The sequence below is a fragment of the Cotesia glomerata genome, linkage group LG10 (assembly GCF_020080835.1).
Source record: "Cotesia glomerata isolate CgM1 linkage group LG10, MPM_Cglom_v2.3, whole genome shotgun sequence".
NCBI lineage: Eukaryota > Metazoa > Arthropoda > Insecta > Hymenoptera > Braconidae > Cotesia > Cotesia glomerata.
The window spans coordinates 1,828,038-1,843,213 of NC_058167.1; the positions used below are offsets into that span (position 1 = coordinate 1,828,038).

Consider the following 15,176-nt stretch of genomic DNA (forward strand, 5'->3'; position numbering starts at 1 on the left):
GTTGACTGGAACCTCTAGATATCTTACTTTTTGTTTTAAATTTTTTTAACCTTTTGTCTTTAAGTATGTCTCTCCTTTTAATTTCATCCGGTTAGGTGTTAAAATTTCCAAAAATGAAATTTTTACATGCTGTGTTTATTTGATTTAGCAGAAGTAAAATCGGATAATTTCTGTATGCTGATATTAAATTTATTATTGTAAATATAAAAATGCCTGTAATTATAATTATTTATTGAAATAGTAAACAAGTACAGCAAAGACAATTCGCTTAAAATTATATTCGAGATTGTCAACGTGTTTAGTTTTATGCTTATGAATTTTTATAGCATTCGAACATTTTAAATAAATAAAAAATTTATGTATGACTTGAAGTTAACTATCGCGCCGTTGCCAAATTGTAATATTCATTCTTTTTTAAATTCCAGTTCTCACATATGATTGGTGAATTAAAACCGTGAATAACTCGAAAACTACTTAAAATTTTTAAAAATGACTGAGGAACTTTATGCTTAGAATCGTCCCCTCTATCTAAATTTTCTCGCTGTAAAAGTAATTTTGAATCAATCTGTATAAATAATGAACAAGATTCCGTTGTAAAAGTTTAAAAAGTTTTTTCATTTGTTTATAATGATTTTTCAAAGTTATAAAAAATTGAAATATCCGGCTAATTCCTGATAAAAAAAAAGTATTGAAACAAAGAAAAAAGTATTGAAAAGTATTGGTTTTCTAATCAATCCAATACTTTTCAATACTTTTTTCTTTGTCTCAATACTTTTTTTTATTCAGGGATGATATGAAAAAATTTTTTTTTCCTAAATCTTTAATTTTGGTTGTTTTTGTATTAATATATTGCGTATAGTAGCTTGGCTAAAAAATTTATGACGTTAATTGTTTAAAAATTTATAATGACCAAATAGAAAAGTTGAATATTTTTGAAAAAATTTTTTTTTGTTATTTTATTGTCTTACTGAAATAATGATTTTTATAAAAAAAACTTTTCTTAAAAAAATATTTTAATTGTTTATAATTGTTTTTTTTCCCTTATCCACCATTTAAATTATTTATTAAGAAATCATTTTTTCTTTTAAATCATCGTTCATAATTCTCAATATAATTATGAAAGAATTTTTTTTTTAATTTGAATTTTCATTGTTTATTTTATAAAAAAATTTTTATTTTCATATTATTTATTTTCCGTAGCTTTAAAAAATTACAAATACAGCTATGTATCACACGTAAAAATAAATTGTTTAATATAATAGAAAAAATAAGTTTTAGCAAATACATTTATTTCGCAATCAAGATCGCCCCCCAAATTTCCTCTCCCATGGTTTAAACGCGAGTTATATTATTTCTCTATGAACAACTCGGATCACCAAAACTCAGGGTGCCCGAAACACTCTGACCATTAAAACTCTATTTCTCCTGAGACTCGCAGTTCGAACCTGTTCAGCCTCATTTAAATGGCTTTTAGGTTGTCTATAGTGCATTCAATAGAAGGTTTAGCTTTGTGTCTTGACGAACCTTCTAAGATTTGGCTTCAGATTTCATTTACACCAGTTGTTTTTAACATCTTACAGATTTATTTTTGGTGATATTTTGTTGGTGAATAACACTTCCAAGCTCCATGACTTTTAGCAAAAAGTTTACTCTACGCGGCCATCTCTTGACGGGGCCAGTATTACGGATGTTACGCATCCGCGAAAAAAATTTCTGACATCACCTAATAAGTCCATTTATAATTTTTGATATGTTCTGATATGCTCGTCTATAGCCTGATGCGAGAACTGGTCATAAATGGACATATCAGAATATATCTGATAATAAGTGAGTTAATATTAGGGGTGTGCAAATATTCGAAATTTCGAATTACTCGAAGCGAATCGAATCGAATTATTCGATTCGAGATTCGATCCAAATATTCGAATAGTTCGAATAATTCGGATAATTACATGCTTTTAAGTATTTTTAAATCATTTTCATGAAGATTCGAGATGTAATAATAAAAAAATATAAATAAAAATAAACCTGTGAATCCAGAGTATGCAAAAATTATAATTATGCTTCAATTTTTGTCATGAAAAAAAAAAAAAAATCAGAATAAAATATAAAACTATTCTCTGAAAGGTAAGAATGGAAAAAAAAGGTTATGTTTCGTATTTCTGAAAGACAAGTTAAGTATACTTAAACCTTTCCTCATCGTCAATCAAAGTAATGTATAAATGTGAATGTAATGTTACTGAAAAACAAGCATCATTATCAACGGATAATGTTGGTAGTTTATTATTTTTGAGTAAAAATTCAACCCGCTATCAATAATTTAATAGGGGGAGGGGGCACAACGGGGTAGGCGGCAAAATAGGGTACCCCAAAAATTTGATGGAAAATTTTTTAACTTCCCGCTAAGAAAATCAAAGATTTTCAAAAATCGGGAAGTTATTGTTTTTACCCCGTTTTTCGAAAATCGAGTTTTCATCGGATCTCGACGTTTCGAGATCCTAGGAAGCTTCCCTGACTATTCCCGCGATGGTGTCTGTATGTCTGTATGTATGTATGTATGTATGTATGTATGTATGTATGTATGTATGTATGTATGAGTGTGTGTTTTTTAGGGGGGGGGGAACCTTTTTGCGGATTCCAGGCATAGCTGTTTGGCCTGGATATGTGACGACTCGACGCAGCGTCATACTAAAACTCGACGCTAACGCCCCTACTCACTAAACCCTAAACCCCTTTTCTTCTTTCCTCTACTCTCTCATGGAAACCGCCGTCAGACATTTCTTCGTGAGGGGAGGATCTAGCTACTGCTCTTCCTTCTGGTGGCTAAGGTGTTAACTTACTTCCTTCTGTCTTCTGGTATTTGCTCTTTTTTTTTCGATGGGACGCAAGTCTGAGGATTTCTGTTGTAAACGTGTTAGTAGCGTTCCAGGCAGCTTCTGACGACAACATTGCTTCCACTAGTGAATCTGGTTGCATTCTCTGGTCCAGGATCCTCTCCAACTCTTCACGTTATGGTTCGAAACGAAGACTTACAAAGAAAACGTGCTCCGCATCTTCATCAACTCCTGGGCAGGACGGGCACTCCGAAGAATCATCGTGCTTAAAGCGGTGTAGATACTCTCGGAAACACCCGTGTCCCGACAACATCTGTGTGAGATAGTCATTGACCTCGCCGTGATTCCGGTTAAGCCAAATGTCGATCCGAGGTATGAGGCGGTGCGTCCACCTACCCTTCTCTGCAGCATCCCATTGTAGTTTCCATCGGCCTATGCTGTTCTGCCGTTCTTCAATTCTAAGTTCTTCAGGGCTCAGTGCAGTTGACCTTTTTCGTTGATAAAGGGCCCGTCTTTCCTCTGCTAGAACTTTAAGAGGTATTGTTCCGGCAATGACGCACACTGCTTCTTCTGATATTGTGCGGAAGGCACTAGCTATTCGTAGGGCACTCAGTCGATATACTGGTCCAGCTTTTTTCCATGATTCTTGAGTTTCCAGTGCATCAGCCCAAATAGATATTCCGTAAGAGAGCACTGATGTGACTACTGATGACAATAGTAGCCTCCTGCTCTGCAATGGGCCACCGATGTTAGGCATCAGCCGTGCAAGACTAGCCCTCACTACTGACGCTTTGGCACTGACGTGTTCCACCTGCTGTTTGAAGTTGAGTCGGGCATCCAGCATCACTCCCAGATAACGGATAAATGGTTGTGATGTGATTTCTTGTTCTCCGACTCTCAACTTGATGGTTTCTACCGTTTTTCTACCGGTGATGAGCACTGCCTCGGTTTTATGCTTAGCTAGTTGCAAGTTCACCATGTCCATCCACAAATTGACTCGTCTGAATGTAACATTAAATGCCATTTCTATCTCTTCGAGGTGCTTTGCGACGATCACGACAGCTACTGTCATCCGTATATGCTACAAGTTTGACTCCCGTAGGCAATGCTATTCTCAGGAGGCCATCATACATGATGTTCCATAGCAGAGGACCTAAAACTGATCCCTGTGGCACTCCTCCGGAAATTTCGTACACTTCCGTACCGTTCTTCGTGTCATATTTCAGAACCCTATTCGTGAAGTAGCTCGCTACCATTCTGCGAAGGTATCCTGGTACGTTTTTTTCTTCTAGAGTCCGCATAACGCAGTCCTAGTTAGCGGAGTTAGAGGCATTCTTGATGTCCAAAGCAGCCACCAAGCAGTATTTCTTCTTTCCACCTTTCCATCTCGTTCCGGCGATTGCATCCTTGGCTGTATCAACAACCAATTTGATCGCATCCAGAGTTGACCGTCCTTTTCGGAAACCAAACTGGTTCTCTGCCAGGAGTGGATCGACTACAGCCTCTATTCTCTGATGAATTATGCGCTCGAATATCTTGCCGGCCGTGTCTAACATGCAGAGTGGTCGATAGGATGACGGTTCTTCCGGCGGCTTTTTCCCCTTCGGAAGTAGAACTAGCCGTTGCTGTTTCCGCTTCTGAGGAAAAGTCCCTTCCTTCAGGCATGTATCGTAAACGTCCAGGAATAATGCCGGTGCTTGATTTCAGGGCAATATTAGGGATTCCGTCCAATCCCGGCGCCTTATTATTCCCTACTCGTTTGCCTGCCTCTATCAACTCGTCCAACGTGATAGTTGGCATGTCTTCAGGGTTGAGCTGCTCCAACTTGTAGGTGAATACCGGCTGTTGGGGAAACAGCGCAGTAACAGTCTTCTCTAGGAGTTGTGGACACGTAGGTGATGGCATTGGCTGGCATTTCAGGTGGGTCATAACCACCTCATACGGTCTGCCCCATGGATCTTTCTCTACTTCTGCGACCAGTTCCTTCCAGCAGCGTCTTTTGCTTTCTTTGATGGCTCTGTTCAATTCTCAACAAGCCTTTTATGCTCTGCTAACAGCTCTGCGGAGATCGTCTGTAGCCACGCTGAGACTTTCTTCTTTTTTTAAGACACTCTGACGTAGAATGCTAATGTGATCGTTCCACCAGTGCACCGAAGGTCTTGAATTCATGCTACGTTTCCGAGACATATTGGCGTCGCAAGCCTGAGTGACTCTTCTCGATAGGTCCTTGGTCTTCTCTTCAGCAGTTTCTACGATGATCGGATCGCACTCTAAGGCTACTACTAGAGCAGTGAGGTCGAGAGATTTAACTTTCCACCCAACCGCACTAGCGTTCCTGTTGTCTCTTGTTAGATTCTGGCCAGTGGATATTTCCCATAGTATCGCACTACGGTCGCTGGCTGTGTAGATGTTCAATACTTTCCAAGAGAAACCTCTTCGAGCTATGCAACTGCTGACAAATGTAAGGTCGACAATTGAGTTTGCTTCTCCCTTAGTATACGTTGGCGTGTCACCGGTGTTAAGAAGGATCACGTCCAGTGTGGCCATTGCCTCGAGAAGTGCTTTTCCACGTGTATTAATGAACTTGCTACCCCAGTCTGCTGCCCAGGAATTGGTCACCAGCTATTGCCACGAGGAAGTGTTTTTTGCATCCTCAGTTAGCCGATCAAGGAAGTCTTCAAACTGTTCATTAGAGAGACTAGGTGGTGCATAGCAACTGTAGAAGCAGAGGCAATCTACCTATGCTGCTACGAAGCCGGTTTCTTTATTGTTGACTGTTCTCTGAAAAGGACATTTACCGCAGGACCAGATGACGGCTTTGTTAGTGCTGTCGGATTCCCAGGGTTGGTTACTCAAGTGTCTATAAGGCTCACTTATAAGTGCTACGTCTGCCTCTAATTCGCGCAGAGCGGGTATCTTTTACCCATAACCTGATGATACATATGTGTCAGTTACACAAGTCCCGAGGATACATATCCCAATTATTCAAATTTCGATCACACATATACCCAATGATACATATGTGCAATGATACATATCATAAAACAAAACAAAATAGTTGATAAAAATAGGTGGCGTCTTATTTTTTAACAAGAATTATAATTATAAAGAAGCCACCTATTGCCGTTCAACGCACAGTGCACATTTAGCTGGATTTTTACAATCAGCAATTTTGTGTCCTTCTTTTCCGCACCTTATGCAGTGCTTAGACCGGTCGACTTCACTTTTGCACTGAGATCCGAAGTGCCTAAAGTGCCAGCATTTGAAGCATTGTATGGGTCTCTTCGTTTCTCTCATTCGGCAATTGACCCAACCGATCCTTATTTTGCAGTTTCCCTCCAGTAACTTTTGTGCTGCAGCTGCTGGTAGTGACACTGTGGCTGTCTACGTACCCCTAAAGGCTTTACTGATCTTGATTGCTTCTAGTGGGATTTCACAACTTTCTCCAGCTTCCCTCTTTAGAGCGGTCTGAATATGCTCTTTCGTCGTGTCGTTATCGACATCTCGGATCTCGATGGTCTCCTGTGGCCCTTTGCAGATCACTTTGGCCTCCTCCTTAAAGATGTCTGCGATCGTCTTTTGGAGGGCTTGGCCTTTGTCAGTGCTCTCCCTCGAAAACGCAATCAACAAGTCGCCACTTCTGGTCTTGTTGATCTTATCCACAGTTGATCGTCCTTTCCGGAAACCATACTGGCCTTCTGCTAGGAGTGGATCGACGGCTGATTCTATTCGTTGTTGCATTGTACGCTCTAATATCTTACCCGCTGTATCTAGCATGCAGAGTGATCGGTAGGATGATGGCTCGTCCGGTGGCTTCTTCCCTTTAGGGAGAAGTACAAGTCTTTGCTGTTTCCATATTCTAGGAAAAATCCCTTCTTTAAGGCATGAATCGTAGGTATCTAAGAATAGATTTGGCGCTGCTTTAATAGCTGTTTTTAATGCAATATTCGGGATTCCATCCAATCCCGGCGCCTTATTATTCCCTACTCGGTTACACGCCTCCATCAGTTCCTCTTCTGTGACTGGTGGAATGTCTTATCGATTTACTGGCAATGAAGAATAGCCGAACTTACTTTGTCGAAGAAACAGCGTAGAAACTATTCTTTCCAGGAGCTGTGGACACGTAGGTGATGGCATTGGCTGGCGCTTCAGGTGGGTCATGACCACCCTATATATACGGTCTGCCCCATGGGTCCTTTTCTACCTCATCGACGAGTTCCTTCCAACAGCGTCTTTTGCTATCTTTGATGGCCTTGTTCAGTTCTCGATGGGCCTTTTTGTATTCTGCGACCAGCTCCGCAGAGTTAGGTCGTCGGTGGCCACGCTGTGATAATCTTCTTTTTTTGTGACAAGCTGTGCAAAGGGCGTTAATCTGATCATTCCACCAGTGCACCGATGGTCTTTTATTGATGCCACGCTTGTGTGTGTGTGTGTGTGTGTGTGTGTGTGTGTGTGTGTGTGTGTGTGTGGATGTGGATGTGGATGTGTGTGTGGATGTGGATGTGGATGTGGGTGTGGATGTGGATATGGATGTGGATGTGGGTGTGGATGTAAACCAATGTGGTTTTTTTGGAATAACGTTTTTTAATTTATTCAACTACTAAGTCAATTTCTGTTCATTGCGATATGTCAATTGAAATATAAATTCAAGTAAAAAAAAATTACAAATTGAAAAATTATAATCAATCATTTTTTCTACTCTTTTATATAGCCCGATATGATCAGATCTGGTATTAATATTCATTATTATTTTACGCGTAATATAATAATGTATAATGACTGACCAGCCTAAATTCTTCATATTCCTCATAATTTAGCAAATAATTCAACTACGAAATTTTATATTAAATAAAGTTTCTGAAATTAGTCAATTCAAAAAGTGAAAAATTATGGTGCTTAAATAATTGTCAGATTTTTGAGTTCAAAGAGTTTGAGTACGTACTTTAATTTCTATTTTTGAGCTTGAAGAACTCATTAGGTGCAAATATGTTTATTTTGAATTCGATTATAGCGCGAAGTTAGAGAAATAAACTGCAAGGTTTTACCGTCTTTCAGATTTTTTTATAGTTCTCTGAATTAACTGATGATAACATAAAATTGATAAAATAATTTAATTCAAGTGACTAAAGTTAATTTAACTCACCGTAAACTGATGATATATTCATAATGATAGCCAATGGACACTCATCATCATCTAAAATATATTCTTGATGTGCGTTTCCGTTATTTTTTTCTGTTGTTACCTATAAAAATTACAATAATCATGTAATATTTAATTTATTTCGTATCAAATTAACCGTAGCACCCTACGCTATATAAATATAATAAATCTCTTACACAGGGGTTACGTGTACCCCAGTAATTTATATCAATACTATTCGGTGGATTTTTATTGCATAAAAACGTTTTTTTATTTTTAACTTCCTGCTAAGAAAATTGAAAATTTTCCAATAAAGGGAAGTTATTGATTTCAGTCCGATTTTCCAAAGTCGAGTTTTCATCGGATCTCTACGTTTTGAGGTCCCAGGAAGTGATTCTGACTATTCCCGCATTCGAAAGTTTATCAAAACTTAGATCTGATTAGATTTGAGAGTTAATCCATCGAGCCATTCCGAAGAAAGTAAAAAAAAAAAACCAAAAAAAAAAATTTTAATTTTTATGTTTCTTAAAAATAACTTCAAAGCGTGCAAAAAAATCATAATAAAACCATGTATAGATTTTTGTGCTTAAAAAACTGTGTCGAATGCTTTTTTGAAAATGAAAATCGAACGACGTATTCAAAAGTTATAATTGCTTAAAAATTCATAACATTTTGTTTTTCGGTATTTTTTTCAGATATCTTCGAGATTTCTCAACCAATCAATATAAACCTGTACGTTTTCTTTTTTGCTTTAAAAAATACTTCAAATGCTTTTTTGAAAATGAAAATTGAACGAAGCATTCAAAAGTTATAGTTGTTTGATAAATACATTTTGAGCTCAAAAAGCTCAAAATGTGAAAAACGGTGCTTTGAGCTTGAAAAGCTAAAATATTAACCAAAAAACACATTTTAAAACGCTTTAAATTCAAACTTAGCGGAAAGTTTTAGGGCTGGCCGCACGGTCAACCGATTTCCAGATTTTTAACTTCCCGCTAAGAAAATTGAAAATTTTCAAAAATCGGGAAGTTATTGGTGTTACCCCGTTTTTTGAAAATCGAGTTCTCATCATATTTCGACGTCTTGAGGTCCTAAGAAGCTTCCCTGAAAGTTTCCGCGATGATGTCAGTATGTCTGTATGTGTGTGTGTGTGTGTGTGTGTGTGTGTGTGTGTGTGTGTGTGTGTGTGTGTGTGTGTGTGTGTGTGTGTGTGTGTGTAAACCTCTTATAACTTCTGAACAGCTGAACCTAAACTTAGATTTCCTGTAAGTTGGAACTGATTCGGACCAGTAGATTTCGAGAAATTACAAAAAAAGTGAAAAAAAAAGTTTTTTTTTTTTTTTTCATTTTTTTTTAAATATCTCCGAATTGGCTGAACCAATCGACCTCAAAAACTAAACAGCTCTTTACCTTAAAAACCCGCATCGATCGCCACCTAGAGCGTCAGAATCGGTTGATGCGTTCGTGAGATATCGTTGTCGAAAAGACTCGAAAAATGTGTTTTTTTGTAATAACTTTTTATCAGATCAATTTTATCGAAACGTTTTATCAGATCAATTTTTTTTGTTCTGAATGTTTTATAGAGCTCAAAAAACTATATCGATCTCAGCCAACCACGTGAAAATCGGTTAATTTATTCAAAAGTTACAGCAGTTTAAAAATTTAAAAAATCGTGTTTCATCGAATTCTGATAAAACTTTTGAGCTTGAAGATCTCAAAAGCATAGGAAAGCTATCTCTTTGAGCTCGGAGAGCTGCAAATAAGACATAAATTCTATTTTTGAGCTCGAAGAGCTCAAAAACTTCATAAGTGCAATTTTAAGCGCCTAGGTATGGAATTAGCGGGAAGTTGCAGGGATGGCCCTCAGGGTCAACCGTTTTTCTAACTTTTTTTATTTTTATCGCCAGAGTATGAAAAATCCGGTGGTCTATTGCGAAATTAAGTATAACTTAATTTTTTCTGATAAAAATACAATTAAAAACATAAACGAAAATTTAATTTCCTTTTTTCCTGGAAATTTAGGAAAATATTCACAAATTTTTTCCATGTCTTACTAGAATAATTCAAGAGTTTTGTACTGAAGAAGATCAAAACAACACGTGAAACATTTGTAAATTTAAAATTCAAAGAACATAATAATTTTTTGAAAGCTATGAATTTCATTCAAGTTCGATATAATAAATATAGTGGGGTTACGATAACCCCAACGTTTTTTAAAAATCTTCATTTTATCACTTCTAAATGAGAACTAAAGTTTCTCTATACAGCGTTCTCCTCTAAATAAGTTCCTCTTCTAATGCGGTAAATGTCGTAACTTTACCACTATACAGCAAAAAAAATCCAGGTTGGAAAAATTTGGTGAGATTTGGAGAACTCCTGTGTAGGGTGCTAGTGTTATTATTGTGACTAGATTTTACGATGCACAAAAATAAAAGTAATGTAAGAAGTTCCTAAATAATTTTTTTTTAAGATACTAAATTTTTTGAAGACGTTGTCCTAAGAAACAGAAGATATCGGTATAATCTGCCATGAGAGTGATTTATTAATTAAACTAAGATTGTCATTTTTATCGGACGGTAGATCACACTACATACGATAATACTCGATGGATTTTGGAAAGAACAGGCAGGGAAGACGATAAAGTAAAATAGTTATAGATGTTTGAAACGCCCATAGACTTGGCAAGATGTGTTTTTCCATTGTCTTTGGTTAAGCTATTTCGTTTATATAGTCATTTATATTCTGAATATCAATACAATTGGTATTTCTGGAGAAAAAAATAGAGGTTCCATCAAAAAATAAGCTTATTATAATAATAAAGAGTAATTTCAAAGCGTTTCTCTAACGGTTGCAGACCACTCATATCAAGAATAAATAGATAATTATGATAAAAGTCGTGAAATACCTCAGAGAAACAATAGACGAAAACTGCAAAATTATCCTACAGTCATGAGCGCAATTAGTTCAGAGTCGGTCTCAAATTTAGACGTCTACATGATGAAAACACGAAAAATAGCTTGCAGCTTTACTCTTCTGATAGTCTTGGTTGATTTTTAAATTTTGATGGAGGAAATAGAATTAATACCTAAACTCCATCGTCTTTACAATATAATTACATGTGTGACACATCAGAGCCTTTCAAGTTTCAATGTGGGAATGTTTACTTAAACAACTAACTATTATTGTATTGAAATGGTAGGAAAGTATGTACAGTATTTTAACAAGGTCAACTCACCGCGGTAACGAGTTTTAACTTGAAAAGGGAGTAAATTTTAGTAATAACTGACAACTGTTATAAATCAGAAAATGTTAAACGAATAACAATGACACAAAATCAATCACTGTTTTGAAGGATTTATGAAAATAATGAATAACAACTACATGATTTCTTACCTGTACTAAACAATATTGCTGAGCATCCACTTTGTCAAGACCATATTTAGATAACATTTCTCTTACAATTTGAGCAGCAGAATCTCTTATGCTTAATAACAACGTTTTATATGGAACATCTTTACACAGAGCTTCCCCGTAAATTTTTAAGGTACCACCTGTATCTGGACCACCATCTTTGCTCTGAAATTGTTGCAATTTTTTCTCTAACTTCTGTTGACGACGACGACGCATCACAGCTTCTGGATTTGAAATGCTTCTGGTAAAACTTGTTTCCGGCAATTCTGAAGATTTAATAAAAGTTTAATCAATTCTCTTGTAGCTTTCCTATTACTTAATTTATTACTAATCATTTAATTCGATAAAATTTTTTTTATTAAAACATTTAAACAAATACATACCAACATAAAGCTTCTCAGCGACACCATTTTTATCGATCAAAGGTGAATCATGACCCTGTTCAGGAGTCTTAAAACGACAAAGTTTTTCTTGTTTTTTTAGTTGTTTTCGTTCTCGTCTACTTAACTTCCTACGGAAGCTTGTAACTTCTTCAAAACCTACTCCAGCTGTATTAGTTTTGTCATCGATCCGTCGAAGTAAAAACCGACCTTCTCGATCATCGATATGCCAGTTCAACTGAACCAGTAAAGGTTTTTCTTCAAGTCCAAGTTTTCGTTCTTCTGTTGATAGCAAAAAAATGAATAACGACAAATATATCAATAATTATTAAGTAGATAAAAAAATCGGAAATTATCAAACTACGATTAAAGTGAGGACACGATAATCGCATGTAAATAGAATGAAACAAAGTGATTACAGATAAAAATAAGGTCACTGTCCGAACTAAAAGCAAGAATGAGCATCATTCACAATCTTAAAATATTGTTATTTCCGTAACACACATTAGTATCTTGATGATAAAGATTAGAGAATTCCAAATTTTATGAACATCTATAACCAACCGAAATAATTTAAAACCATTCCTATTTATAAACTAGTCACAAAAATTAAGAGATATAAAAAAAATTCCAAATTTTTTAAATATTTTCTTATTAAAGTTCTATTAAAATTGATTTGCTTCTTAAAAATTTCAAAATTTTCAACCAATATGATGATTGAATTAATACACTAGTCATAAAAATTAAGGGATATAAAAAAAATTCCAAATTTTTGGGTGATTTTCAACGAGCTGTAACTCCGAGGAAAATGGTCGTACAGAAAAAATAAAAAAAGAAAATTGTAGCTCCAAGTGTCTAGTTTTCAAAAATGGCCATAAAATTTTGTTATGTCCAAGTCTGGAGAAATCCTAAAAAAACTAACGAAAAAAAATTTTTCCAAATTTTTTTCTCGTCTAAAAAAAGGTCTACGGGCTTCAAAAAAAATTTTTCCATTGTTTCTTACCAAAGCTATTTTAGAAAATTTAATACCCTTTAATTTGACGTAATCAAAAAGCCTTTACGATGATTTGCCGCGGAATTATCGTCAATCAAAGCAAAAAAGTTCTTTTTGACTTTGATAATCAATAACTCTGGAAATAAAGATAAAGTATAGAAAATAAAGATAAAGTATATAAAGATAAAGTATAGAAAATCTAAGGAAGGTTTTGAAAACTACATGATATTCTCTATAAAAAAGTGTAAACGGCTTTTGAGAAAAGAATTTTTTTTTAATTGAAAACTCGGACTGAAAAAAAGACAAAAATTCGCATAATTAAGGATATTTGGATAACTTGGTATAACCTTGGATAAAATGGATAAACGAAGACCATCGTCGGTAATTTTTTAACCTCAAAATATCCTCTAAAATCTCTGAAAAATTCAAAGCGCTGCGATTTTTTTTTCATAGTGCCCCGAAGCTTCAAATTCTTTGATTTCGCAAAAATCACCATTATGAGCAATTTTGCGATTTTCATTCATTTTTTCAATGAAAAAAAATTTTTTTTCTCAAAAATCTTTATTTTTTTGATCAAAGAGATTAACTGTTTAAGAAATTAAAAAAAAAAAAAAAAAAAAATTCCAATTTTTAACTTCCCGCTAAGAAAATTGAAAATTTTCAAAAATCGGGAAGTTATTGGTGTCACCCCGTTTTTTGAAAATCGAGTTCTCATCATATTTCGACGTCTTGAGGTCCTAAGAAGCTTCCCTGAAAGTTTCCGCGATGATGTCAGTATGTCTGTATGTATGTGTATGTGTGTGTGTGTGTGTGTGTGTGTGTGTGTGTGTGTGTGTGTGTGTGTGTGTGTGTGTGTGTGTGTGTGTGCCTGGATATGTGGCGACTCGACGCAGCGTCATACTAAAACTCGACACTAACGCCCCTACCCACTAAACCCTAAATCCCTTTTCCTTCTTTCCTCTAATCCCTCATGGAAACCGCCGTCAGGCATTACTTCGTGAGGGGAGGATCCAGCTACCGCTATTCCTTCTGGTGGCTAAGGTGTTATTTTTCCTTCCTTCTAGTTTCTGTCATTTGCTCTTTTTCTTTCAATGGAACGCAGCTCTGTAAGCACTTCTGTGGCAAAAGTGCTTGTAGCGTTCCAAGCAGCTTCTGATGACAACATTGCTTCTACTAGTGAATCTGGTTGCAATCTCTGGTTCAGGATCCTCTCTAACCTCACGCTGAGGATCGAAACGTGGACACACAAAGAAAACGTGCCTTGCGTCCTCAATAACCCCTGGACAAGACGGGCACTCCGGAGAATCGTCGTGCTTAAAGCGGTGCAGATACTCTCGAAAGCACCCATGTCCTGACAACATCTGCGTTAGGTGTGTGTGTGTGTGTGTGTGTATGTGACCCTCTTATAACTTTTGAACGACTTGACCGATTTCAACGCGGTTGGCGCTATTCAAAAGGGCTTGGCCAAGGTTAGGTTTTATATACAATTTGGACCGATTCGGACCGATATATTTTGAGAAATCTTAAAAAAACTACAAAAAAATTTTTTTTCGAATGTGGTTTTTTTGGAATAACTTTTAATCGGCTCGACCGACTGATTCCAAAATCTATTCAGCTCTTAACATCGAAAAACCGCGTCGATCGCCGCCAGCCCGGTCAAAATCGGTCGATTCGTTCGTGAGTTATCGTTGTCGAAAGAAAACCGAAAAAAATTTTTTTTTTTTTAATTACTTCGAAATTTTTGATTCGATCGATTAAAACTTAAAAGTTTTTTATGAGGCTTTAAAAACTGCGTTGAATGCCGTCAACCTCGTGAAAATCGGTTCATTCATCCAAAAGTTGTTGCGGTTTGAAATTTCAAAAAATTGTGTTTTATTAAACTGCTATTAGAGTTTTGAGCTCGAAGAACTCAAAATGACACAAAAATCATATTTTTGAGCTTGAAGAGCTCAAAAACGTAATGTGTAATTTTAAGCGCTTAACTACAAAATGAGCGGGAAGTTGCAGGGATGGCATTTAGGGTCAACCGTCGTCCTAATTTTTTTTTTTAATTTTCTCGATTTTTTTCAAATTTTTTCGACTGCTGTCTTTCTGAAGGCATTAGCGTTACCCAAAGCGTGTGTATGTTTTCGTGCGTGTGCGTGTCTGTGTGTGTATGTATGGGTGTTCGTTTCCGAAAACACGATATCACAGCAGGAGTACCACAGGGCTCAATCATGGGCCCCGACCTATGAAACGTTGAATACAACGAGCTTTTGGAAATTCCGCTGCCGAAGCACGTGAGCTTACGGGTTTCGCCGATAGTCGCGGCCACGATAGGGGCAGACAGCGTAGAAGAGGCTGAACTGTTGGTCCCAAAAACCATTAAAGGGGGGGGGGGGTAAGGTTAATTCGTACAAAAAAGGCATATTTTCGTGATT

General features: G+C 36.4%; 1 protein-coding gene across 12 annotated transcripts in view; it reads right to left on the reverse strand.

The window, feature by feature from the left end:
- Window positions 1-15,176, reverse strand: part of LOC123273040 (afadin) — a 101,684-nt gene that overhangs the window by 71,189 nt on the left and 15,319 nt on the right. For all 12 annotated transcript variants that reach the window (XM_044740189.1, XM_044740194.1, XM_044740190.1 and 9 more), the window contains exons 4-6: window positions 11,766-12,044; window positions 11,365-11,648; window positions 7,978-8,077 (exon numbers count right to left, since the gene is read on the reverse strand). In XM_044740189.1, coding sequence (XP_044596124.1) covers window positions 7,978-8,077; window positions 11,365-11,648; window positions 11,766-12,044 — 663 coding nt within the window. The remainder of the gene's footprint in view (window positions 1-7,977; window positions 8,078-11,364; window positions 11,649-11,765; window positions 12,045-15,176) is intronic.